Below are 24,067 nucleotides of genomic sequence, written 5' to 3' on the forward strand. Positions count from 1 at the left end.
AACTCTATGCCTTGTTTCACATGAGACAGTGTTGTGGTCTGTGTTGTCCCCAGCGTCCCCTTCACAGTAACAACATCATCCAGCTGGACCAGCCCATTGGCACTGGAGGCTTTGCCAGGTACCAGGGAAGAGGCTTTTTCCCCCAGCACTGGTTGAACAGTGAGGGGGTATGTGCTGGGGAGGGATGTGTCTCCACCTGTTTTGGGGATGGTCTCTTTTGGTGGGCCTGTAGCACCTGCACGTGGCTCCGCTGTGATTCTCTCTAATGCATGGACAGTAGTCCCCAGGGCCCCTTCTCCAGGGATGCTCTCCAGAGCTGCTCTAGACACCTCCGGGGCCTGCTCAAGGGCAGTGACACTGTTTGACAGTGGCAGGTTGCCCATCTGGGCAGTTGTGGGGATGCCTAGACCTAGAGGAGACATGGGTGACATGGCTGTGCCCAGCTCAGCACTGCTGCTCTCCATAGCAAGAGCTGGCATATGCCCTGTTGGGGCAGGGGACAGAGGCTGCCCATGCCCAGTGGTGCCAGAAGCCACGGGGATACTGTTGGAGGAGACCCCTGCGCTTGCCTGGGGGCTGTCCCGGGCTGCCAAACCCTCGGCGAGCCCAGAGGCAGCCGCTGTACCGGGAAGCACCTCCTGCACCTTGCTGCTCCCAGCTGGGACCATTGCTCCTGCAGTCTGCACCACCGAGCCACCTGCAGGGAGAGACAACATGGTCCTACCTGGATGAACACCAGCGGGCAGGGATGTAACTGTCACCAGCCCTGCGCTGGCGTTACCTGCTACAGGGATGGCATTACTTGATATCTGGCCACCTCCAGAGCTGGCCCAGCTGGAGGCAGAGGGCTGGTTCAACACAGGCTGGTTCACAGCTGCCTCACACGTTCCTAGTCTGGCCTTGGTGGGTGACACATCTGCTGGTAGCCTGGCATCGGTGTCTTCAGACGCCGAGACGATGTCGTCGGGCTCTGCCGGGGACTGCTCTGCTGACCCGCTGGCAGAGGAGCCGTCCACAGCTCCAGGCAGTGGGACATGGAGTGGCTTGTCCGAATCTCCTGCTGACCCTGCAGAAGGCAGCGCTGCAGAGACGGGGCTGTGGCCAGGGAGCCAGAACACCAGCGAGGGCGAAGCAAGGAGAAGCCAGCCTGGCGTTTTGCTTCCTCACCACGTCCCGTCCCTCATCCCTGCTCTGAGGGCTGCTGCAGAGGAAGGTGATGCCCAAATGCCACCTGCAGGGCTGGCTCCTGCCCTGGTACCTGCCGCGTCCCCTACCCTGCTGGCCAGGTCCCAGCCAAACACAAGCTAAGAGAGCTCATCCTCTGCCTACAGCTCTTGGGGAGAGGTGATGTCCCACCAAGGTTCCCCCAACCTTGGAGCCTCTTCCTCCGCAGTGCGGGAGGCGGCCCCTCCTGGGAAGCGCTTCCCGCTCGGCCGAGATGCGGCCGCTGACAGCGTTCCTGGGTTGGCCGATATCCGCCAGGGACACCCGGTGCCTGCCCCTTCCCTTTGTGTCACAGCCCACACTCTGTCTCCTGCAAGCACCTCTCCTTTCCCTGATGCCCACCAGGAGCAGCAATGGGGCCATGAAACCTATGGGCAGAAGCGCGGCACTACCCCAGCTCCCCACCTGCTCAGGCGCCGGTGGGTGCTCGTCGGCAGTACCGGCAGACTCAGAGCAAGACACAGTCCATCTCCGTTCCCAAGCCCTGGTCACCAGCCCACCCTGAGAGGTCCCTGCAGGCTCCACTGCTCCTCCCCAGGGGACTTGGGCCACAGCCATGACTCCGGAGAGCCCACATAGCACATCGAGATGCCTGGAGGGAAGGTGAGCGGAGGGGCAGCTGCCCCTGCCACCCTGGCCAAAGCGTCGATGCCTCATGTGAAGCCCTGGGGGTGCTCAAGGAGAGCCCTGCATGTCAGGCTCTTACAGTGCCCCAAGAAGGATTGGGGCCGGCTTGTGCCTGTGTTTGCTGCTCTGGCAACCCGTTACCGAAACAACAGCCTGGCTGTGGCACTCTGGCTTTGTTTTAGACGTAGGGAGCAGCCGATCGCAGCCCTTCGCCCGTAACCGAGATGGTATCTGCCCCCGTTTGCCAGGCAGCTGCACGCACCGCGACCCCGGCGCTTACCTGGCAGTGCCCAGAGCCCCCAGAGCAGCCAGCCCCAGAGAGGGAGCCGGCGCGGATGCCGCATGGTGCGGGGGCACCGCGGGGCTCCCGGCGTCGACGGAGCGGCGTCGCCTCCTCCGGCCGCTGGAATGAGGCTGGCGGCTCTCCCGGTCCAAGGAAACGAGGCGGGCTCCCGGCACCGAAACACTCCCCTCCCTGGGCCCTCCTCCGCTGCCGCCCCATGTGCCGTGTCCCCGCACAGCTTTCCTGCTCCCTCCTGAGGGTGCTGGAGCCCCGGGGGGCTGCCACCGGGCCTGGCCACAACTTGCACCCATTGGGCCAGAAACTGGCTCTGTCACCTTGGAACAGCTTTGAGCTTTTCCCAAATTGCCAGTTTTCAGTGCCAAGAGTGCCGAACTCGCTGGGGAGCACAGATCTGCGGGTCTGGAGTGACTGCCAGGGCACTGTGGGTGCAATGTGGTGCCAGGATCCTCCTGACCCCTGCTGTCACCCCCGCAAGGGCTGAGGACACAAGTACCAGCCGTGCTGGAGGGATAAGACCATGGTAGGACCCATGGCCGTCATCAGGTCCCCTCACCGGGGTCAACACCTCGAGACTGGGGTCATCTTTAGTGTTGTAGCCCCTTTTTTACCAGGGTACAGGGAGGACCATAGCAGGGGGGACCAGCCCAACCCCAGGCGCAGGTGCCAGCCCCGTGCCCACGCTTTCCTGCTTGCTGCCGGCTCTGGCCACGCACGGCCGCCCGGCTGGTAACCCCCGTCAGCGACGGGCCCGCTGCCAAGGAGGAACAAGGAAGCAAGCAGCGCTCCTGCTTGGCGCCCCGCTGCCTCGGGGTCCCTGTGCTGCTCAACCCTCCCCAACCCTGGGGGCTTCCGCAGTGCTGTCTCCGTCTGAGCCACGCAGAGCCCTCGTGCTGCTCGGCTCTGCCCTGACAGCGTTTCCCAGAGCGCCACAAAGGTCATTGCATTAAGGGCTAATCACCTTAATGGAGTCATTACGCACAGGGGGTTATCTGCGCTATTGACTGCGTCCCATTGCAAACGCCCACGCAAACCCAGGTGTAGGGGGGAAGGGTGCTGTTCTTCCATGGGCGCTTTGGGGCTGGGCCTTCCTCTGCTCTGCAGGTCACCTTAGAAAAGGGAAAGGACGGAGACACTCACCGTGGCGTGCAAAGGCCCTGCTGGGCCTGGTGGGAGCACTTCCAGCAAGCAAATGTTTGCTTATCCACTTCCAGGATCATTTTAAGAGAGGGAGAAAAAAGTCAAGTAAAGCACTGCATGTTGCTTCACCTGCAACCATCCTGCCTGGCTGCCACATAACAGAGGCAAGTGCCACAAGAGCTGCACTGTAGGTGTGGAAAATGAGGTTGTGCATGGCAGCCACACAACCCTTCCCATCCCCATGCTCAGAAAGGACTTATCGCCCTCGCTGGGGAGGGGACAGGAGACGGGTTGCACAGCGCACCCGGCACGCGGCAACGTGGCCACGAGCAGCCGGCGCTGGCTCCGGGCAACCATCTGCCACAAGGAGAGATGCCCCAGGAGGAGCAGGCAGCCGGGTGACTCACCGCACGCACACGCTGGAGTCCTCCTGGCGCAGCCTGTCCTCCAGGGCTCCGTCCTCGGCATGTGCCTGGGGTGGCTGGAGATGGGGGAGCTGGCGGTAAAGCCCGAGGGGCTTTGCTAATGCTGAGTATTTTGCCATTGCGGTGACACCGGCGTGCCCAAGCACAGCAGTTCAGCGCTGGATCGAGCGGTGCCGTCAGCGTTACCGCAGCCGACATCCCCAGCCCACCTGGGATCGCTCCCAGGCACTGGCAGCTTCTGCCTGGCACCTGGACACGGGCCAGTCCCTCGAAGAGCCTGTGCAGGTCCTGCAGGCTCTGCAGTGCACACAGGCTCTGCGCGGGGGAAAACGCAGCACTGGCACTTGGTGTATTTAGGGACATTGGGGCCCAGGCAGTTTGGGCCCCGAGGGCCTTTTCCCCCTGCACAGAGGCCACCTGCGTGGTGACCCTCAAAGGTGGCACCTCAGGGAGCTGCAGCGCAGACCTGGCCCTCGGCTCAGGCGGTGAAGCCGGGGGTTGTTTCCCGCTTTGGCCAGGCTGGTGCCCCACACGGTGCCCCGCGGCGGGCGCCGAGCGCTCCTGCCGCGGGCGCCCGGCTCCGGCTGCGCGGGGGGATCCGGTTGCACAAGGCCCCTCGCCGCCACGCGCGTGGGTGGGGGCGAGATGCAGGTCTCGCCACTCCCTGCGCGGGCATGAGTCACGCGGCGGCTCCGAGCCCATGTGCCGCGGGCGCTGGAGGGGGCGGCAGGAGCCCCGCGGGCGCCAGGGCTGCGCCGCAGACGCCTGCTCTGCGAGGGGGCACGGCGAGGGCTGTCTGCGGGTTCGATAGCGCCCAGACCTTGTGCACGGGTCCCAAACGTGCGACCGTGTGACAAATTCAAGCAGTCCTGACGCGGGGGACACACAGACCCAGGAGTCATCAAAGCGAGCGCAACTAGGGGGTGCTCGTGGCATTTGGTGGCCTGTGGGGCATTAAATGAGCCTGGGGCTTGGCTGGACAGCGCTCAACCCGCCAGGCGCTGGGCATCCCCTGCCCTGCAGCCCCGGCTGCCCCGGTGCACGGCCCTGCATGGTGGGAGGGCTCCTGCCTGCAGCAGCACTGCCTCAGCCGACCCTCTGCAGGGTGGGATGGAGGAGCATCCCGTGGTTATACCCCCAGGAGCCACCCTCCATGTGTGCCCATGTCCCGCTGCCAACCCCAGGGGGCAGCCCCTAAGCCACAGGGTGCGAGAAGACTGCTCTGTGCAGGGGGCTGAGGGATGCAGGTACCTGATGACGAGACCAGGGCTTGAGCCTGGGAAAAGCTGCTGTTCTGGTGCGTGCATCCCTCTGCCAGGCCCCACAGGCACGCATCCTCGTGTGAAGCAGGAAGGCCCAAGGCACGGGAGCATGGCCCTGGCTGCATGCACAGGGGAGCTGGCGCATGGTCTGTGCTGGCCGGGCACTGTGGGATGCAGGGAGGCAGGGACCCTCTGATCCGCGTGTGCCGACAGGGATGAACCCGGTAGACGGGCACAGGCACCTTCCTCCTCTCCATAGAATATTTTTATATATTTTTATATATATATATAATATATATATATATTAAAATTACATTTCTCTTTACAAAAACAATTCAACAATGGGCTGGGGGACGGAGACCATCTTCAAAGCCAGGGCAGGGGCACCCTGGCATGGAGGGCATGGCAAGTCCCAAGCCCTAGGCAGGCTCCACTTCAGGGCACCTCTGTCCCCCAGGCAGGGCTCAGGCCAGAGTCCAGCAGCAGGTTGTGTGGATAGGGGTGGCCACAGCACGCGGTGGTTCCATGGCGAGACGCCTACTCCAGATCCGACGTAGCTCACCCAGGTCCCGCTGTCACCACCTGCAAGGGGAGGAGAGGATGAGAGCTCTGTAGAAGTTGCCCAAGAGCGGCTCAAGGCCAGCATGGGACGGGGGGCCCTCCCCAAAAGATTTGCCTCCCTCCCGGCGCCTCCTGGGCCTGGGCACCTACTTCTGCCGGGATGCGCTGCAGGGATCCAGGAGGTGGGAGCTGGCTTGTGCCAGGTTCCAGTCGAACATCTCCAGCACCCGGTGGCACTCAACACGGGACTTCAGCCCCAGGCAAAAGAGCTGCTCCACCTGCAAGGGGACAGGGCAGAGCATGGGCAAGAGGCCGCGGTCAGCAGCAGCGGCCCGGCCTGCGCCGGGGCAGCAGGTACCTTCAGGTACTGGATGGCGCGCTGCACGTTCCAGCCATGGCTCTGCAGCGCCGTCAGGCACTCCTCCGTGGTCACGCCGTGCACCATGTCCTGCACCTGCAAAAAGTCACTGTCACCTTGGGCCATTGCCTGCGTGCTGCCAGGGCACCCACTGTGCCACCACCCCCACAGCTAGAGCAGGGGATCAGCACAGGACCCTGGGGACCCCCATGCCTCTGGCCCCGTGAGGCGCTGCCAGCTAGGAGGGGCTGGACCTGGCTGGGGGCTGGTGTTTGGGCCATGCGCTCTGGAATCCCATGGGATTTCTGCCTATTCCTTGCTCCTGTCTGAGAGCAATCCCTTCGTGGCACCATGAGCTTTTGGGGTGCACAGATCCTCCACCCAAACCCTTGGCTGCCAGCCGTCTGACACATCCTGATGTGCCCATCCTGCCTGCGGCAGGGGCGAGCTCTTGTCCTCCCCCCAGCCAAGCTGGAGGTGCCCTCTGCCCTCATCATCCCCTGCACTTAGGTACGAACTCCTCATCTGGAACACACCCAGCACTGTGCGCCCTCCAAGCCCAAAGGAAACAGAGCCACCACTCTACGCCTGGCCATGGTGGCCAGCCTGGAGCTGGGGCCGTGGCCCACAGCCTGCCCTGGGGCAGGGCTAGCGCAGGTTAAAAGGGTCCTCGATCCCCACTTGAGCACTGCAAAGACATTTCTGCACTGTGGTGTCTTTGAAGAGCCCTTGTAGCCAGTGCCCCTTGGGTTTGGATGTGGATAAGCTGAGGGACAGGGTGGGGAGAGCTCCAGCCCAGGTGGTGCAGCGAGCCCATGGCACAGGCATGGCTGCGGACTCGTGCCACCGGGACAAAAGCCATCCCACCCCGTATGACCCGCAGAGCCTCCGGAAAGCCACTTACCAGTCGGATCTTCTCAGGGGGGCGGTAGCCATCCGGCCCATCATAGACGATCTTCTGGAGGCTGCAGGAAGCCTTCACCAGACACTTGGGACCAGCATTGCTGTTGTTGGAGGAGAAGTTGGCTTTGTAGTCGGGCTGCTGCTGCACCATGGGCCGGACGGTGGCTGTGGTTACCACACGGGAAGCCGATACCTCTTCGGGGCTTTTGGCCTCCTTGAAAAACTTCTCATACTTGTCCAGGTAGGCAGGGCGCTCGGGCAGCAGGTAGTAATGGGTGCTGCTGACCTTCTGCCCATCCTTCACGATGGGCAGGATACAGGGCCCCTTGGGGCAGTCCTTCCCCTGTGCCTGGATGACCTTCGGGGTGGCGTATTTGGGGTCGAGGGCAAAGCTCTGCGTGGTGGGCATGGGCTTCCCCGGCGAGGTGGAGAGGTAGGAGCAGAGCGTGGCGCGCTGCTGCGGGGAGCCCACCTGCAGAGCCATGGGGCTGGGTGTCCGGGAGGTGGGCTGCGACAGCGGGTCGCGCGGCGGGATCTGCGGCGGCCGGTCCTCCTCGCCCCCCGAGGCTGGCGAGAGCTCCCCTGACCAGCGCCCGGGCTCGTTCCTGCGCAGGGGCCGGGGCGGGATGGGCACACGGGGTGGGATCTGGGGCTTGTCCTCAGCAGGGGCCGCCGGGGCGAAGGCGGCCGTGCCCAGGGGCACGTTGAGCCTCTTCATGCACTCCTGCTGCAGCTCCTCGAAGATCTCAGTGGTCTGTGTCAGGCTGGGCTGCTTGGCCTCCTTGGGGGGCAGGAAGAGGTTGTCCTCCAGAGCTGCAGCCCTGTCGCCCTCATCCACGAAGCCGTAGTTGGTCTCTCCGCGCTCCCGGGCTTTGGGCAGTCCCGCACGGCTGCCCCGCCGCCCCGGGGGGCTGTTGATGGAGCACACCTCAAAGTCGTCCTCGTCCTGCGCCACGTAGTCGTAGGCCGGCGGCGGCGGCAAGGGCCGGGCATCCCAATCCACCACAGGCGTGGGGTGCAGGGGCCGGGGCAGCGCCCGCGTGGGGCTCTGCGGGGGCGTCTTGTCCAGCAGTGAACAGGCCTCCATGACCAGCTTGGAGACCAAGGCAGGCGGGAGCTCCCCGACAGGCGACGGGCTCGGCGAGGGCACCTCCTCCCCAAAGTCGATGAGTGTCACCTCGCCGCCCGGCGGGCCCTCGCTCGGCACCTGCCCGGGCTGCCGGTCGCCAACCTTGGTGCCCGACACTCGGGCCGAGGGCTTTGCCAGCCGCAGGCCCTTCCCTGGGCCCGGCTTCTTCAGGCAGAGCTTCCGGAGGCCTGCGGAGAGCCCGTCGTCCTCCTCGCTGACCGGGTCGTAGGAGGGCTCTAGGATGGGGCAGAGAGGACAGTGAGGATGCCATCAGATCCCAAAAGCCCTGAGCATCCCCTTGGGGTGGCAGGAGAGCGGTGGTTGTCTCTGGAGATCCCAGGGGACGTAATAGGTGTAGGAGAACATCTCCAACTCCAAGACCCCAACTGCGATCTTTCTTAAAGCAAGACTACAATGCCCAGAAAACTCACCCAACCCCACAACACGTCAGCCTGAGCAACCTCTCACTCCATTTCCATTTCAGCCCCTTGGCCACAGGGCTGTCACAGTCCTGCCCTGCCGCTCCTGGGGCAGGACCTTCCCTCTTCCACGCTATGGCTCGGGGAAGATGGGTTGCACTTAGCCCATCACTACATCACACACAGCCATCGTTGTCCCCTCGCCCCCAGCGCATGCCCATGCCACAGTTGTGCCCAGGACGGGGGGGCGGCTCAGTGCCACGTGGCACTGGGGTTAGTAGTGCCACTGATTTAACACCTCAGAGCAGTTAGTCCCCGCTGGTCCCTCCACAGGAGATGTCTGAGGGGCAAGAGCCTGGAGATGCCTGGGGGGCACGCAGCAAAGGTGGCACCATCTTCCTGAGGCTGGACATGATGGGGGCCACATTGCTTGGGCCGTGCCCTGGATTCAGAAGAGGTGTCACGAGGCAGCGTGCACGTCCCCCAGGGCAGCAGGGCCCTGCCATCCCCTGCCGGGGACCCAGCCACATCTCCCGTGTGGGGCCAGCAGAGGGGCAGCGGGCACCCCGGGCAAGAAGCGCACAGCACACCCCGAGTACCTTGGAAGAAAGGAGCTAAGAGAGAACAGAGGGGGCACGAGCAGCGCTGGCGGCTCCCAGAACAGCCCCACTTACTCGTAAGCAGGATGGCAGGCTGAGGCGGGCGCGGAGGCGGCTGCCCTGCGGGAAAGAGAGAGCCCGAGAGGAGGAGAGACGCGGCGTCAGTGAAGGAAACAAGCGGGGAGCCAGGGCGCTTGGCACGAGCGTAGCCCCCGCCACCGGACTCAGCTGCGGGGGGTTGTGGGGAAACACGGGCATGGGCAGATGCTGGTGGCATCTCCCTGGTTTGCAGGTTTGGGGACAGGAAGCACGTCCAAGGTGTCACAACTCCTTGTCCTTCCCAGGACACCACGGCTCTGACCGCGATGGTCAGGTGAAGACCCCTGTGACAGGCCCCCTCCCACCTCACCAGGGAGGCTTGGAGGGGATGAGTGACACATTGTCATTGCAGGTGACAACAAGGTGGAGGCTGAAGCCTAGCTGTGAGTTGCCCAAGTTGGGAGCTGCTGCTGGGCTCGGTGACAGCACAGCCCGTCCTGAGGGCACCTGCTCACCCCAGCCCCACCAAAAGCCTGTGCCCCCAGGTCTCTGAAAAGCAAGTGGCAGCAAGAGACAGAGCAGAGAGGAGACACACAACGCTGGTGCTTGCTAGTCCTGCCCCTCACCTGGGTGGCAGGGCACAGCTCCTGGTGCAGGGAGACTGGGCTCAGCACAGCCCAGGGTAGCTAGCGGTCTGCACACAGGGGGTTTAAGGGAAACACCACTTACTTTTAGCTCTTCCAGGGAGCTGGGTGGGTCTGGCAGCAGTCAATTCCACACCTAAAATGTCAGGAGGGTCCATGGGATTTCCCAGGTAGAGCCTGTAGGTAGAGAGGAGAGACTGGCTAGGGATAGGCAACCAGACGCCCCCAGATGCCCACCCGTGCTCACACGTGCATGCAGGTCACCTCCACCTCTGGCAGGTGCTACGTGTCCTGCCCCCGGCACAGGGCAAGAGAAGAAGCAGACAAGACCCCACAGTTGCCTCTGCAAACCACCATGCGCCCGGGGAGCAGAGTCAGGCGGGGGCAAGAAGAACACCCCACTGCGAGCACTGACCCCGCGACTGCTGGGCTCTCGGGGAGGGCAACCAGGGCCGTTCGTTCCGCCCTTGGAGCTCTGTGGCGCAGCCCCGGCGTCACCGACGCTGCTCCGGGCCCAGGGGCGCTGCGCCGGGACGCGGCGCGCGGGGTCGGCGGCCGGGGCGCCGTGCCGGGAGGCCCAGGCGAGCCGTCGCAGGCCTGGCGCGGCGAGGCAGGGAGCCGGCGGAGCCCCAAGGCCTGGGCGTGTGCCGAGCTCGGTGCGTTCTCTCCGGCCCGGACGGCACGTACCCAGGGCCCGTGCCCACGCAGCGGGGCGCGGGGAGGCCTGCCAGGGCACGAGGCGGCTCCGCGCGCGCGGCAGCTCGGTTAGCGCGCCCGGGGCCACCGGCACCGCCGCGCCGGGGGAGGACGGCCCGCGGAACCGGGCGCCGCGCCAGGGAGAGCGATGGGGGGTCAGGCTGGGACCGAGGGTGCTGGCAGAGCTGGAGGGACACCGCTGGGATCCCAAACGGGATCGAGGTGCCGAGGGATCCTCCGAGGCAGGTGGAGGTGCTGCCTCTAACCAGCAGGGTCTTTCCAGGCTTTGAAATCGCATTCCGCCGCCCCCGAAGCACCCTCCTACACCAAACCCCATGCAGGCAGAGACCCGCTGCGCCCCCCACGCCGAGCCCACGTGCCCCAGCCCAGCTGCAGCGTGGGGCAGCCACGCTCAGCACCGGGATGGGCACCGCAAACGAGCGCCCAGTCAGGCTCTTCGTCCCACCAGGTGGACCCAGTCCCACAGGGAGCCCTCAAGCCTAGAAACCATCCCTGGATCCCCCCCAGTTCTCCCCTTTCCTGTCTCTCCCATTACGGACTCAGCTGTGCTCCTCTCTCCTGCTGGAGCAAGGGGAAAAGAGAGGTTCTTTCTGTTCGATTTTTTACCTTTTGTGCTTTTAAAGGGACACACGCGATTAAAAGCACGTGGCCAGCTTGCACCCCGGCTCCCTTCTGTGCACATTACACGAGGAGCCCCGATACACCCCAAGAGTGCTGGATCCAGCCCTGGGTGTGCTGTTTGGGGGCTAAAACAGGGCTGTGGATCTCCCCCAGGGCAGGGGCAGCGCTGGGAAGCGGAGAGCGGCTCTGGGGCCAGGAGAAAACGCTCTCCCCGCGCGGCCGGGCCCAGCGCTCGCCCCCGCGTCCCCCCATCTCCCCAGGGAGGGCACGGCTGCCTCGCTCGAGCGCAGCCCACGGCCTCCGTGCGCCCCATGCAGCACCCAGCCCCGTTAGTGAGAAGAGGCAGGGGAGTTAGTGAAGCCGCAGGGACCCCGCACACAGCGATGCTCCCAAGCGAAGATGAGGAGGCGCTTGGAGGGGGGAAGGCTGAGCTGCAGATCCTGCACCTGGCAGGAAGGCAGGGGGCAGGCAGGGGGGTGCAGAGAAGATGGAAAGTTTCTTACTCATCAATTTTATCGGGAAACCCCCAGCACTGCTGCGGGTTGGTGTCTCCATGGCCTGTGTGGATGAAGCTGTTTTTAAGCGGCTGGCTGATGTCGTGGGCCGACAGCCCTGCCACCGAGGTCACCGTGTTTCGGGGGAACTGGCCCACTTTTAGTGTCCGCTTATTCTGACCCCGCCACCAGTAATTCTCGGCCCTAAGGAATAAAAAGGACCTTGTTACAGAGGGTGGGAAGGGAGGGCGAAAAGCCCGTGGTGGCGGGGGACCAGCCACCCTGCCCCAGGGACACGGGAGGAGGCAATGTGACTCACCCGAGGCCACACGGGCAGGCGGTGGCATGGCCAGGAGGGGAGCCCGGGTGTCAGGGATCCCCAGGGGCTCTGGGTACCCTGATCGCACACGACGCTCGCCCCAGCTCCCGTTTCCGCCTCCCTCCGCACGGCCCTGGGTGCCAGGAGCGGGCAGGAGCCGGGGGCGTGGGCGGTGGGGGACAAAGTTCCCGGCTCACACCCGCGAGGCCGTTGCCCTTCCCGCCCCCCGCTGCCCTGCGTGGGTCCCAGCAGCTGGGCACTGCTGCTGACCCCAGCGCCGGTCCCCACGGGGCAGCCCCTCCAGGGCACTCGGGGCTGCGGGGTCCCTACCTTGCCACGGAGCCGCTCGAGGGCAGGGGCCGCGGGCAGCGCCGGGGGCGGCGAGGCTGCGCACGGTGCCAGCCCGGCAAGGCTGGCACGGCCCGTGGTTTCCTGGAGTCACCTGTGACTCACCCGCGGCCACTAGCTCAGCCCTTTTCCTGTTTACCTTCCCTGCTCGCAGCCAGCCAGGCGCATTACTCAGCGCCGGGACCCCTCAGCGACGGGGCCGGGGCAGAGCCGCGCCAGGCGCCCTCCCTCGCCCGCAGCACCGGGGCTGCTCGTGGCGGCTGCCCCCGAGCCGGTTTTCCCTCCCTGGGAGGTCCCCTCCGCTCGCTCCCTGCTCCCAGCTGTGCTCCATCCAAGCCGCAGGGATGCCGCGGCCAAGCCAGCCCTGCCACTTACCACTTACCAGCCTCATCCATCCAGAGCATTCTGGGGATGAGTCCCCCAGCACAAACCCCCTCACGGCACCCGGTGCCACGTCCCGCGGCCGCCTGGCACCACGGGCGCAGGGCGCCACGAAAGCTCTGCCGGAGGCGGTGCCGGGTCCACAGGGCTTTCAGGTAGGTCCTCCCCTGCGCACAGAGCCGGGGGGCCTCTTCCCCTGCCCACACACACGTACACACACCCAGCGCGCGCTTTATCGACACGCAGGGGCTTGAACAGGGGCGGCGGGTGTTTACAGTGCCCCAGGCGGCTTCGCTGGGGCCGGATGCGGCCCCTCACAGGAGCCCCCCGCCAGCCCGGGCTCTCTGTTGTGGGGAGCTACCTCTGCTCCAGGACCTTCATCCCGGGCAAACTGAGGCACAGGAGGGCGCCAAGGCAGGGATCAGGAGCCGCCCTCCTTCCCGATGCACCATCTCTGCCCCAGGGCTCAGGAGCCCCTGCCACCCTGCACCACTCCTGCCTCTGCACACTGCTCCTGCCCGCTCACCCGCTGTGGAGCCCGCGGCTGCCCAACTTCCAGTGCAATCCTGGAACGTCTTGCATCCCGACTGCTACCCTCCAACCTGGTCCTGAATGCGCCAGCCCAGATCCGCGCCCATCGCAACCAGCACCCCGCAGAGCCGCCTGTGCCTCGCTTCCCCCCTTGGCCCTGACCCAGCTAGAGGGGACACCAAGGGCCACTGTCCCCCGGGAAAGCTGCGGCAGGGTGGCTCTGCCCCGGTGGGCGAGCTCGCAGACAGCGCGGAGCCGGAGCGCGCACCCACCCACGGCTCCCAGCGCGCCCGGTCCCCGCGCCCGCAGAGCCCCACAGCACCCCCGGGCAACCCCAGCGTCCCCCACACTGACCCTCCGCTGCAACCCCACGCGCGGGCTCGGGGTCACCTGGCTCTGTGGTGCAGCGGGCGAGCGTGCCCGCGTGTGCGGGCTGCGTGCGGCAGGGCAGGGCCCCGAGCCCGCCCGGCAGCCCGGCCCGGCCCGTGATGCAACGGGGACGATGTGTGCGCACTGGTTCAGCCGGCGCCGCGGCCGCCCGCCCTCCGCCTCTGCTTCCCTCCCTCGCGCCCGCAGCTGCGCTTCCCTCCCCTTCCCCTCCCCTCCCCTCGCAGCGATTACCCCGCCAGACCCTGGGCAAGAGTCATCGGTGGCCCAGGAGAAAGCTGGTCCCTCCAGACACATAAATCCGGCCTGATTCACCTCCGGGCTCTGACTAAACGCAGGGATCCTGCCCCAGGGGATGGGGGAGAGGGAAAGGAGGGAAAGAGCCTTTCTTTTCTCTCCCCTCAGAGACCTGCCTGGGCTACAGGGCACCTGGGTACCCGGCCCCTGAAGGCACAGAAGGACTTTGAGTTCTGGGGGTAGCCGGTGTCCCCACCACGCTGCTCCCCTCTCCGTCCCCCAGTGGTGCAACACAGCTAAGGGGATGGGGGACAGGGACCTTCAGGGTGAGGTGACACTCCTGCAATGGGGATCCGGAGCCCAGCCCGGAGCTGAGGGTCTGCAGACCCCGTAGGGCCGCGGGGCGATGGAGCGTGGGCTCTGCCCTGGGCTGCCCAACAGCGCTGGAGGAGCCGTGAGTGAATCCTGTGGTGCAGAGGGAGAGAGGCTGGGTGACTGCGGCACGGGTGTCCTCGGGCGGGTGACGGTGACACGTCCCCACCGCTATCAGCAGGGAGCGGCCCCGGGCGCACGGCTGCCCTGGCAGGCGTTTTCTCGGGGCAAGGCCAAGGCCGGGCCGAGCCCACGCGCGCACGCCAGGGTGACTCAGTGCGGGTGGATGGCACAGGCAGCCCGGACACCACGGGCACGGCTGTGTCCCCTGCACCGTCCCCGTCTCCCTGCTGGCACCATCCTGGCAGCGCTGTGCCACGGGGACATGCAAACCCGGCGGGGCACTGGGCAACTCTGCTTGGCTCTTCCCACCCGCAGGGTGCGCGGCCAGATGTGCCTGATGAGGGGCAAAGCCCCCAGCCCTGTCCCTGCTCCTGTTCCCACTTTCCACAGCTCTGCCAGTGCCCGTGGTCCCCGGCACCCCCATTCTTGGGGCCCCCCGATCCCATCCCCATGCTGGCTGGCACCAGTCCCTGCTGCGAAGGGTGGATCTCTGCAGGGCCAGGGCAGGGGGTGGGCAGGGGTGCCCCGCAGACACTACCTGCCCTCGATGACGGTGATGATATCGTTCATCTCGATGTGCAGCTTGTCGGGCTCCTCGAAGTCCTGCAGGGCCCTCATGTCGGTGGGTTGGGCCTGGCGGGGAGAGCAGAGCTGACACGTGGGCCGCTGCCCCCCATCGCCCCTGCTTGGAGGTCGAGCCCCAGCCCTACAATCAAGGGGATGGGGGGCAGGGGAGCCCTCGCAACAGGCCCGAGACAGCCACCACCCCAGCTCGTGGCCTGTCCCCGTACGCATTGCCCTGCAGCTTGATATCACCTGTAACTGCCAGGCTCAGGCAGCATTGGTGAGAGGGGGTCCCCAGGCCTGTTGCACCTCTCCCTGGGATGCTCCCCGATGTCCTCCCTGCCCACCTACCTCGACCAGGAAGTCCCGCAGGGCCACGAAGGTTGGCCGGTCCTCGGGCTTGTGTGCCCAGCACTGCAGCATGACGTTGTAGACGTCCTGGGGACAGTCCTCGGGCCGCGGCAGCCGCTCGCCCTCTTTGTCTATCTTGTGCAGGATCTGTGGGGCAAGCGGCACCGTCAGCCCTGCTCCACTGCCAAAGAGGGCGGTGATGGTGGCTCCACGAGAGCATCCTGGGTCCTTGCCGGGGACTGCATCGGGGCAGGGCCTCCTAAGGTGGCCTCCAAGCCCCCTCCTGGAGTGCTTGTGAGTGGAGGGGGAGCAGCCCAGACCCTGACGTGCCCCCACCACTGCCCTGGTCGCATGAGGCTCAGTGCTGCCATTGGGGTGGGAGCACCCACCGCACTGCCCACCTGGCTGCCGTTGAGGCCGATCCAGGGCTCCTGGCCATAGGTGAACATCTCCCAGAGGGTCACCCCAAACATCCAGGTATCGCTGGCGTGGGAGAAGGTGCGTGTCTTCAGGCTCTCAGGAGCACACCTGCCCAAGGAAGGAGATGAGTAACAAGAGGGGGTGGGAACAGCACCCCCTGCAATCCCCATAAGGCACTAGGGAAACTGGGATGCTGCCCCCAGGGTCCCCTGGGTCAGGCTCACCAGGCAAAGGGCACCTTGCGGTGCTCCTGCATCACATAGTGGTCGTCATTTTTGGGCAAGGCCCGCATGAGCCCAAAGTCCCCAATCTTGACCAGCTCATTGGAGGCCAGCAGGATGTTGCGGGCGGCCAGGTCACGATGGATGAAGCGCTTGGACTCCAGGTAGGCCATGCCCTTGGCCACCTGGATGGCATACTGGCACAGCGTGGAGATGAGGAAATGGCCCTGGTTCTTCCGCAGACGATCCAGAAGAGAGCCCAGCGGGGCCAGCTCCGTCACCTGGACCACACAGAGGACAAGACAGGTGGGTTGGACCTAGAAGCACCCCAGTTCATACTGGTGTCCAGCCCCATTGTGCCCGTGGCATGGCAATCCCTGGGGAGGGCCCAGGAGGGTACAGAGCCTGTTCGCCCCATGGCTCAGTTTGTCCCACAATTGGTGATTGCTGCACCAGGGCCAGGCACCGGCGTCAAGAGTCCCACGGTGCAGCAGGGGCAGTCATGGCTCAGGCATATTTGGGGGTCAAGGTCAGTCCCATTTCCAGCGGTGGGAGCCCTGCAGGTACCCCAGACTCACCATCTTCATGGGGTGGGAGAGCACTACGCCATAGAGCCGGATGAGGTTCTTGTGATCCAGGGAGTGCATCGCATTCACCTCGCGGATGAAGTCGTCCAGCACCTCTGGCTGGCTCAGCACGTCCGTCTTGAGACATTTCACCGCCACGTTGAGCTAAGGCCAAAGCAGGGATGAGTCACAATGCGCAGCAGACATTCCTGGGGGTCTCCCAAAGTGTTTTCCTCCAGACACCCTGGAGCACAGGTGCTCCCATGCCCGCATCCCCCTCCACAAGCAGCATCACTCCCAGCACAGGGGGCTTGCTGCAGCCCCTCACCGTCTTGCCAGCTGGCGTGCACCACTCGCCGCGGCGCACGACACCGAAGGAGCCATCGCCCAGCTTCTCGAAGAGAGAGAGGTCCCTCTCCCTGATGAGGCAGGTCAGGGAGTGCTGGCCACTGGCTTCCAGCGGGGGTGGCGTGGGGGGCTTGCGGAAGGTGCTCTGGGGCTGGGGTGGCAGCTCTGACTCGGGGCGCTTCCCGCTGAACACCTGTGGGGTGTGGATGCCTGTGAGATGCAGGCGCAGAAATACCCAGGGCCCCCCAAATCCTCCCACTCGCGGCGGAGGGATTGGCAAGAGCAGAGTCTAGCAGTCAGAGCCTGCCTCAGTTTCCCCTCCCTCCAATGGCAACAGCCATGCGTGCTCCTCTGGGGCTGGGCGAACATGGCACGCACGCAGGCCACCCCATCTGCCACTTTGGTTCTGCAAGGGAGCAGAACACTCTGCCCAGGCTGTACACTCTGAAACCTAGTGACGATCTTCCCCATCTGGCGCTTCCCCAGGGCTGCAGTAGCAGGCTCCTCTGCTGCACAGTGAGCTGCAGTGCAGGACGGACTAAGGGAAACAGCTGCCTTTGCGCTGTGCCTCTCACGCAGAGCACGTGCTCCCATGGGTGCCTAAGCGGGAGGTCCCTGGGAGCCCAGGGCCACCGGGCAGCTGTCAGCCAGGCTGCAGCCACGAGATGGGCACCAAGCATGGAGAAGCCACGGACATCCCCACGCAGCACAGGCCATGCAGCACGCTCTGCCATCCCCATGCCAGCTCCTTGGCACTATCGCCCACACTGCTTCACCAGCCCAGAGGAGACGGGGATGGGCTCTATGCCTTCTTGCCCCACCAGGAGCCTCTCAGAGTGACTGGCAGGACCTGAGCTTGTGCCACATGGCCACGGAGGCCCTCTCCAGCCCTGGACCCCACTGTGGGCTTGCAGCTGGGGCAGCCATGCGGGGGCCAGGCCAGGCATGTGGCTGGGGTGGGAGGTGGCATTTCTCTGCCCAGCGCTGGGCTGAGTCGCCTTCTATTAAAAGCCCATCCCGGCCACGTCTCGGCCCGGATGAGTCATAAAAGGGAGAGGCCAGGAGCCAGAGCCCAGCTGGCAAGCACGGGAGAGTTCTGTGGGGGCAAGGTAGCGATGCCCGGGGTGCGGAGGTGGTAGCATCACTGGTTTTACAGGGGACAACAAGAGGGAAAATTGGTGAGGGGGAAGGATTCAGTGTCAGAGGCATCTTGGGGTCTTCTGCCCTGATATGCCCCAGTCTGGTGCAGTGGACAGGCAGGGTGCTGGCAGTGCCAGTGCCTGGGGACTGTGCAAGCTCGGCCCTGCCTTGTGGCAGCTGGTGGGCAGGACAGCAGAGATGCTGCCACGCGCTGCCCAGGGAGCTGGCTGGGATGAGATGTGGCTCTGTTGCTAATTAGCTCTGAAATAGTTTCCTGGAAAAGAGACAGATCATGCAAAGGGAACGAATTTCCTGCCTGCCGGGGCAGCAGTACCGTCTTTAGCTGGAAAGTTACCCCATACCTCTCATCGGGTCACCAGGGTCACACAGGAGGCAGGACAGGCTGGAGACTTGTGCCCCTCTCCCTGCCACCCCCCTGGGGACAGGGCTGGCCCTTTGCCCCATGCGACCCGTGGCAGGGGCAGAGCTGGGCACCCACAGAAGACCAAGGGGACCCATAAGCAAGTGGAAGACAGGGAGCTAATAACACCCAAACACGCCGTGTAGGGGCTGAGGAGCAGGATCCCAGCTGCCCTCATCTCCTTGCACAGCACCAAGCTCCTCCTGCTCCTCCTGCGTTCCTCCCTGCCACCCCTGCCCAGGGCCCCTCTCCCAGCCCTACCTTGCTCATCCACGACTTGCGCTTGCACATGGCCTTCCTCCGCTTCACAGCCTCCCACAGCCGCCGCTGGCCTGCCGGGACACCGGGACCGTCACCAGGCTGGGGTGACGGCGCAGCCGGACAGGGCTGTGGGGAGAGGTTTGGGGGGGACGTACGCACCGGGGCGGCCCATGCCAATCTTCTCCAGATCCTCATTTTTGACGTACTCGAAGTGGGAGAGGCGGGTGACGTTCAGCTCGTCGCGGATGCGCAGGAAGTACTGCTGCAGCTGCAGCTCGGTGAGCAGCTCCAGCAGCCAGTCCGTGCCCTCTTCCGACTGCATGCTACAGCTCAGCTTCTGCAGGGAGACCGCCCCGCGTCAGCACGGCCCCGGTGTCCCCACGGGCCTGGCCCTGTCCCGACAGGGAGAGATACCCACAGCCCAGAGCCTGTTCCCAGCACCCTGGGGTGGTCGGGGGAGATGTGGGCTCTTCTCACCGGCGAGACCCCCCAGGGAAGAGCAGGGAGCCCAGCTCTTCCCTGTTGTGTCCACAGCTCCACTAAGATCACAGCACATCCTGCCTGCTCCCATTCCCGGGCAGTGACACTGGAGATGGAGAAGGTGGCACAACCTTGGGGCACAGGATGGATGTGGATGGCCGTCACCGCAACCTGGGCACGACGCCTCAGCCAAGGGGCACTGCCTGCCCTAGCACAGAGCGTGCTCAAGGAGCACCCTGGGCCTGGCACCGTGGAGGTATAAGGGGCACCCTGTATGTGGCAGCAGGCACAGAGAAGGGCCACCCTGGCATCATGCACGAGCAAGGGATGCCCAACCTGGCACTGTGCCCGCCAGGGTCCTGACACGCTCTGCCCAGCCAGGCTCGCCCCAGAGCCCTCTCCCCAGCATCACCCCACACCACACAGGACCAAGCTTCATCCTTGGGCTCTCCGCACCCCCACATATGCCCCTTGCCACTCTGCATCCCTCCCTCCTCCCGGCTCTCCTTCTCCCTATCTCCTCCCGCTGAGATCACCACCTTTCCGAGAGGGGATACAGCACTTTGCCTCCCACCTCTGAAAGCTGGGGTAGAGGCTGAAACCTCACAGGAGACGGCACTCCCCGAGCAGGGCAGCGGAGCCACCTCCGTGCTCTCCTCGGGGAGACGACGTGGCCGTGCTCCCTTGCCGCCCTCCCCGCGCCCGCAGATCCCGGCCGCACCACTGCCAATTACAGGCTAAAAATACGGAGGGCGCCGCAAGCAGCCGGGCCTGGGGGCAGCTGGGGTGAGCGGAGCCGGCGGCCTCCAGCGTCCGCCACGGCAGGGAGAGGGGCAGCCCCGGCGGGTCCGCGGCGCAGCGGGGACGGAGCTGGGCACGGCCCCCGGGGGACAGCAGGGCTCCCCAGCGAGCGGGACGGCACTTACTCGGTAGACGCGGAAGCGGGCCAGGAACGGGAAGGAACGGCGCAAAGTCTCAAAGCGTCGCATCCTGCTCGGCCTCCGCCGCGGGACCCTGCCCGTGGTGTCACCGGACCTTCCACACGTCCCGGTGTCTCAGGGCAGACCCGGGGCACCGGTGGCCGCAGCGACGACCTCCTCCTCCTCCTGGTCACCCCTGCGCTGCTCCCGCACGGCCGCCCCGCGAAGCACCCGGCGTGGGGAGCGCTCAGCGCAGCGCCGGCCCCCACGGCATCCCCGGGGCAGCGGAGCCGGCAAGGGCCGCGTGGGGGCCGGCGGCCAGGACGCTGCCTGTCATTTTCCCCCTGCTTCCGTCGCGCGTCCGAGCCTCTCCTTCCTGGCCGTCCTTCCCTCCCCTTGCCGAAGGCGATGCGGCGGGGTGCGGGCGGCGAGCCCTGCGCGGGGTCGGGCGCCCGGTAAATGGCTGCGCGGCGGCAGCAGGGCCGGAACAGGGCCGCTGTGGTATTCGCAGCGGAGCCTTTCTGATCGGTGGCCAAGAGGTCAGTGCTAACCGCGGGCTGCAGAGCCGCCCGCTTCCTGTGGGCCTCCCGCTCGGGAGCCAGAGCCCTGCGTGTCCGGCGCGCTCGCGGCCGGTCCCTTCCGATGCGGCTCCCCCCTTGGCGCGGCCGGGCCAGCGCGGGGGATCGATCCCGCAGCCGGCCCAGCTGCCAGCGCGGCCCTGCCCAGGAGGGTTTATTTTAGCTGCGTGCTGGCCCAGTGCTTGTACCGCGCTGGGATCCGAGCCCAGGGGGCCGGCCTGGGATCAATGTGCTGCTTTCTCTCTTGTTCAGCGGGATCTCGCTCCGGCAGCTGCACTGCCTGGGAGACCGGGCTCCCAGGGCTCATTTCCATGGAAACTCGCTCCTGGCCTTGGGAAAAGCTGCCGGGCCTCAGTTTACCCTATTAAGCGAGGAGGGCGGCACATCCGGCCCTTGGCTCCCGAACAGGTTGGCAGGCTCCAAAGCGGAGGTGCGATGCACACGGATGCCACGGGGATGGGCACAGCGACAGCATCAGCATCCGCTCGCAGGGGAGCCAGCCCAGCGGGACGCTGGCAGCGCCGCTGCCCCCGCGCGGCTCAAAGCCCCCTCTGAGCCCCTGCCAGGGCCCTGGGTCCCCCGGAGCCCCGGCGTCCCCCCCGCGCTCGGCAGCTGGGGGGGCGGGAGCTGGGCCCCTCGCAGCTGCCGGCGCCGTGGGGCTCGCTCCCCTCGGCGGGGGACGGCCGCAGGGCCGGGGCCAAGCGCTGGCTCCAGAACACGGCTCCGTTGTCCGCCCGCGGGCTCCCCGGGGAGAACAGCTGGCCGGACCGGCAGCGCGCGGCGTGAGAGAGGAAAGACCCGCGGCGCCCTCCTGCCACGGCCTCATCCCCGCCACTGCCGGCGCTGGACCCCCTCCCCACAGCGAGCTCTGCGCCAAAGCGCCGGGGGGCTGCAAGGAGCCCAACGGGGATGTGATCCGCACCCCCATGAGCACCCCCTGTACCCCCACGAGCACCCCCTGCTCCTGCCGCATCCTCGGGTCTCCCTGCTGGGCACTCCTCCATGCCCTCCCCCATCTACACGGCAGGCACGAGCACCAGGAGAAGCCTCTGCCGGGATCCCCAGCTGACCGCCCAGGCCCCGGCACAAGGGCCCCATTGAGCGGGGACACCCGGGCACGGTGCCCTCGGCACCAACCGCTGCCACGCGCCAGCTCTTCCCCTGTGCCAGCCAGGGGACACCGGGGACGTGGGTGGTTCCCTGCCCGGAGCTTGCGTGGGGTCGGGTTCCCCCTCGCCCACAGGGCAGGAGCCCTCCCATAGGTGCCCTGTCCCAGCCCTGCATCCCGTGGGCACCCCTGTGTATGCCCCCCATGCCAGGGCATAACCTGCCCCCCAGCTCAGCCCCGAGCCGTGTCCTGCGTCCCGCAGTCCGAGGGAGGCTGCCCAGCTCAGCGCCCGCGCTGCCGCGACGCCCCAGCCCCACCGCACGTTGTGCCCAGCGCGGTGAGGCCGTCGCGCGCGGGGTCGCACACCCACGTACCCCGCCGGCAGCGCCAGCGACGCAGCCCCGCGCGCTGCCAGCTCTCACGTGCGCCCGGGACCACACACGCGCAGCCCTGCAACCGCCCGCACCCCGCGCACATCCCGGCACGTGCGCAACCGCAACCCCACCCCCGGCGCGCACCGGCGGCACCGCGCACCTCGCCCGCCGCGGCCGTGCCTGCACGCACGTGCACAAACACACGGGCGCCCCGGCCCATCGCCCCCGGCCGCGCCGCGCTGCCCTCGCAAACGCCCCCGTGACGCCCCGCGGCCGCGCGCGCTGCCGCACGTCGCATCTGCCCACCGGCGCGGCACGCGCAGCCACAGCCGGCCCTGCTGAGCTGGCGCCCAGGCGCGCGGCCCCGCGGCAGCGCCCGTGCTCAGCGCTGCTCGTGGTGGCACCTCAGCATCCCCAACGCTGCGGCACCCTCCTGGGTGCTCCCTACACAACTCCCAACCCATGAAACCCGCACGCATCCACCTCTTCTCCCTCCCCTCATGGGGATGGTGACACATCCCTCCTCTTCCCCCAGGAGCTGCCCCTACCAGGGGGCCCTTTGGAAGAGGCTGCACTCCCATCTGCCCCCATCACGCTCAGCTAGGGAAGCCAAGGCACGGAGGGCATCCCTGTGCCCTGCCATGGCCGCAGGGATCCGAGTCCCCAGACACGCTCAGCATCCTCCTCGCTCCAGCTGGGCCCAGCTGCTCCCGGGAAATGCGGCACATGTGGCACACTGCGGGGAAGCCGTGACCCTGCCCTCGATCTCTCTTCTGCCCAGTGCCACTCAGGGCCCAGGATCCCATCTGCTCCCCCTTCCCTAGCGTTGCCCGGCAGTGGCATCGTGTCCCTGGGGCAGGGACACGCAGGGTCCCACATGCTGGGAAGGGGGAAGCCAAGGCCGGGGCTCGCCGCGGGCGCCCGCGCGGATGCTGCTGCCGAAGCGGAGGGCAGCCAGCACGGCGGCCGCTGGACGTGGCACTGCGAGGGGACGCCAGCCTGCGCTCAGCCCTGTGCCCGGCCTCGCCAGACGAAGCCAAGACCCTGCTGCTCCCTGCGTGGGGCACGAGCCGCTGCCCGGCGCCATCAGGCAGCGTCACCCCCGCCTGCCCTGCTCCTCAGTTTCCCCAGCACAACGGAGGCGACGGCAGCAGCAGGGGAGCATGTGGCTCTCCCGGCTCCTAGCCCAGGATAGGGCAGCAGCCGCGCACGCAGGGGCTGTCCCCAGGCGCCCGGCGCAGGGTCCCCGCGAGCACCAGGGAGGGAGACACCGTGCAGGGAGACGCAGCACCACGACACCCCCTCCCCGCCGCCAGCCACCAACGCGCCCACGGCATCGGCACAACCGCGTCCCCATCGCGGGGACAAGCAGAGCCCAGCGGGGTCCCCCAGCCCAGCTCTCCCTTCTCCCCAGCACTGACCCGCCGGCGCGGCAGGCCCGGGACGGCGTCCTGGTGCGGGGGCGGCCCGGGGCGTGCGCTGCCCCTCCGCAGCGCCCGCTGCCCGCTGCTGTCCGAGAGGCTGTGGGGCAGCGCGGGACGCGTCTCCTCCTCGTCCTCGGCGCTGCTCAGCCGCTGGTAGTCGGCTCTCTCGCCCATGGCCGGGCCGATGGCGGAGGTGAGCGGGGGCACGGAGATGCCGGTGCCCGCCCGGGGGTGGCAAGGGCTGGAGCTGGGCGCAGGATCACATGGCAGAAAGTTGCTGCAGTTCCGGAAAACAGCGAGAGGGTGAAGGTGACCGCGACGGTGATGGAGGGGAAGGAGGGGGGACGGATGCCGACGAGCTGGAGACCGGAGGAGGGAGGGGGCAGCCGCGGGGGTGCCCGTGCTCAGCCCGATGCCCGCCCGGCGCCGTCCCCGGCTGCCTGCCGGCACCCCCGGCACAGAAAGGCCGGGGCATCGTGGCTGCCTTGCTGCCCCGTGGCAGGGATGCAGAGCCGGCAGCCGCGCGGGCGAGGAGCGGCGGGGGGAGCATCGCTCTGCAGCCGGGGGCTCTGCGGCAAAGCAGGGCGGGGGGAGGCAGGCCCCCTCCTCCTCCTCCTCCTCTGGGGCAGGGGGCCCTTGCGGAGGGGCAGGGGCGGCTCCGGGGCTGCAGCATCCGCAGGTGGGCGAGCTGGAGCATCCCTGCGCGTCCGCACCGGCACAGGGGGATGGG

At 66.7% G+C, this 24,067-nt stretch overlaps 1 protein-coding gene across 5 annotated transcripts; it reads right to left on the reverse strand.

The window, feature by feature from the left end:
- Positions 1-5,226: 5,226 nt before the first annotated feature.
- Positions 5,227-23,604, reverse strand: TNK2 (tyrosine kinase non receptor 2). 5 transcript variants are annotated; one of them, XM_088525493.1, is made up of 16 exons: positions 23,335-23,602; positions 18,613-18,790; positions 18,454-18,524; positions 16,612-16,824; positions 16,296-16,448; positions 15,721-15,998; positions 15,478-15,604; positions 15,077-15,223; positions 14,700-14,794; positions 11,473-11,667; positions 9,717-9,808; positions 9,024-9,068; positions 6,803-8,166; positions 5,899-5,994; positions 5,691-5,818; positions 5,227-5,561 (listed from the first exon to the last, which is right to left on the reverse strand). In XM_088525493.1, exons 1-16 carry the CDS (start codon positions 23,509-23,511, stop codon positions 5,555-5,557), a joined length of 3,366 nt encoding a protein of 1,121 aa, XP_088381619.1. In that variant the 5' UTR covers positions 23,512-23,602; the 3' UTR covers positions 5,227-5,554. The 5 variants fall into 5 exon arrangements, with proteins under 5 accessions (XP_088381619.1, XP_088381621.1, XP_088381622.1 ...); XM_088525495.1 differs by lacking the exon at positions 23,335-23,602 and adding an exon at positions 19,860-19,949; XM_088525496.1 differs by lacking the exon at positions 11,473-11,667 and having other exon boundaries at positions 23,335-23,604.
- Between the last annotated feature and the right edge of the window lie 463 nt (positions 23,605-24,067).

The sequence above is a fragment of the Tinamus guttatus genome, unplaced genomic scaffold (genome assembly GCF_059628265.1).
Source record: "Tinamus guttatus ecotype Peru unplaced genomic scaffold, ASM5962826v1 Tinamus_guttatus_pri_ptg000227l, whole genome shotgun sequence".
NCBI lineage: Eukaryota > Metazoa > Chordata > Aves > Tinamiformes > Tinamidae > Tinamus > Tinamus guttatus.

Bases quoted from the DNA above. Each gene is read 5' to 3' on its own strand.
- TNK2 (XM_088525493.1), bottom strand. From the start codon at position 23,511: ATGGGCGAGAGAGCCGACTACCAGCGGCTGAGCAGCGCCGAGGACGAG. The intron at 18,525-18,612 runs GTGCGTACGTCC...GTGTCCCGGCAG, and splicing joins GATTGGCATGGGCCGCCCCG to GCCAGCGGCGGCTGTGGGAG. The intron at 5,995-6,802 runs GTAAGTGGCTTT...GACTTTTTGCAG, and splicing joins CCCCTGAGAAGATCCGACTG to GTGCAGGACATGGTGCACGG.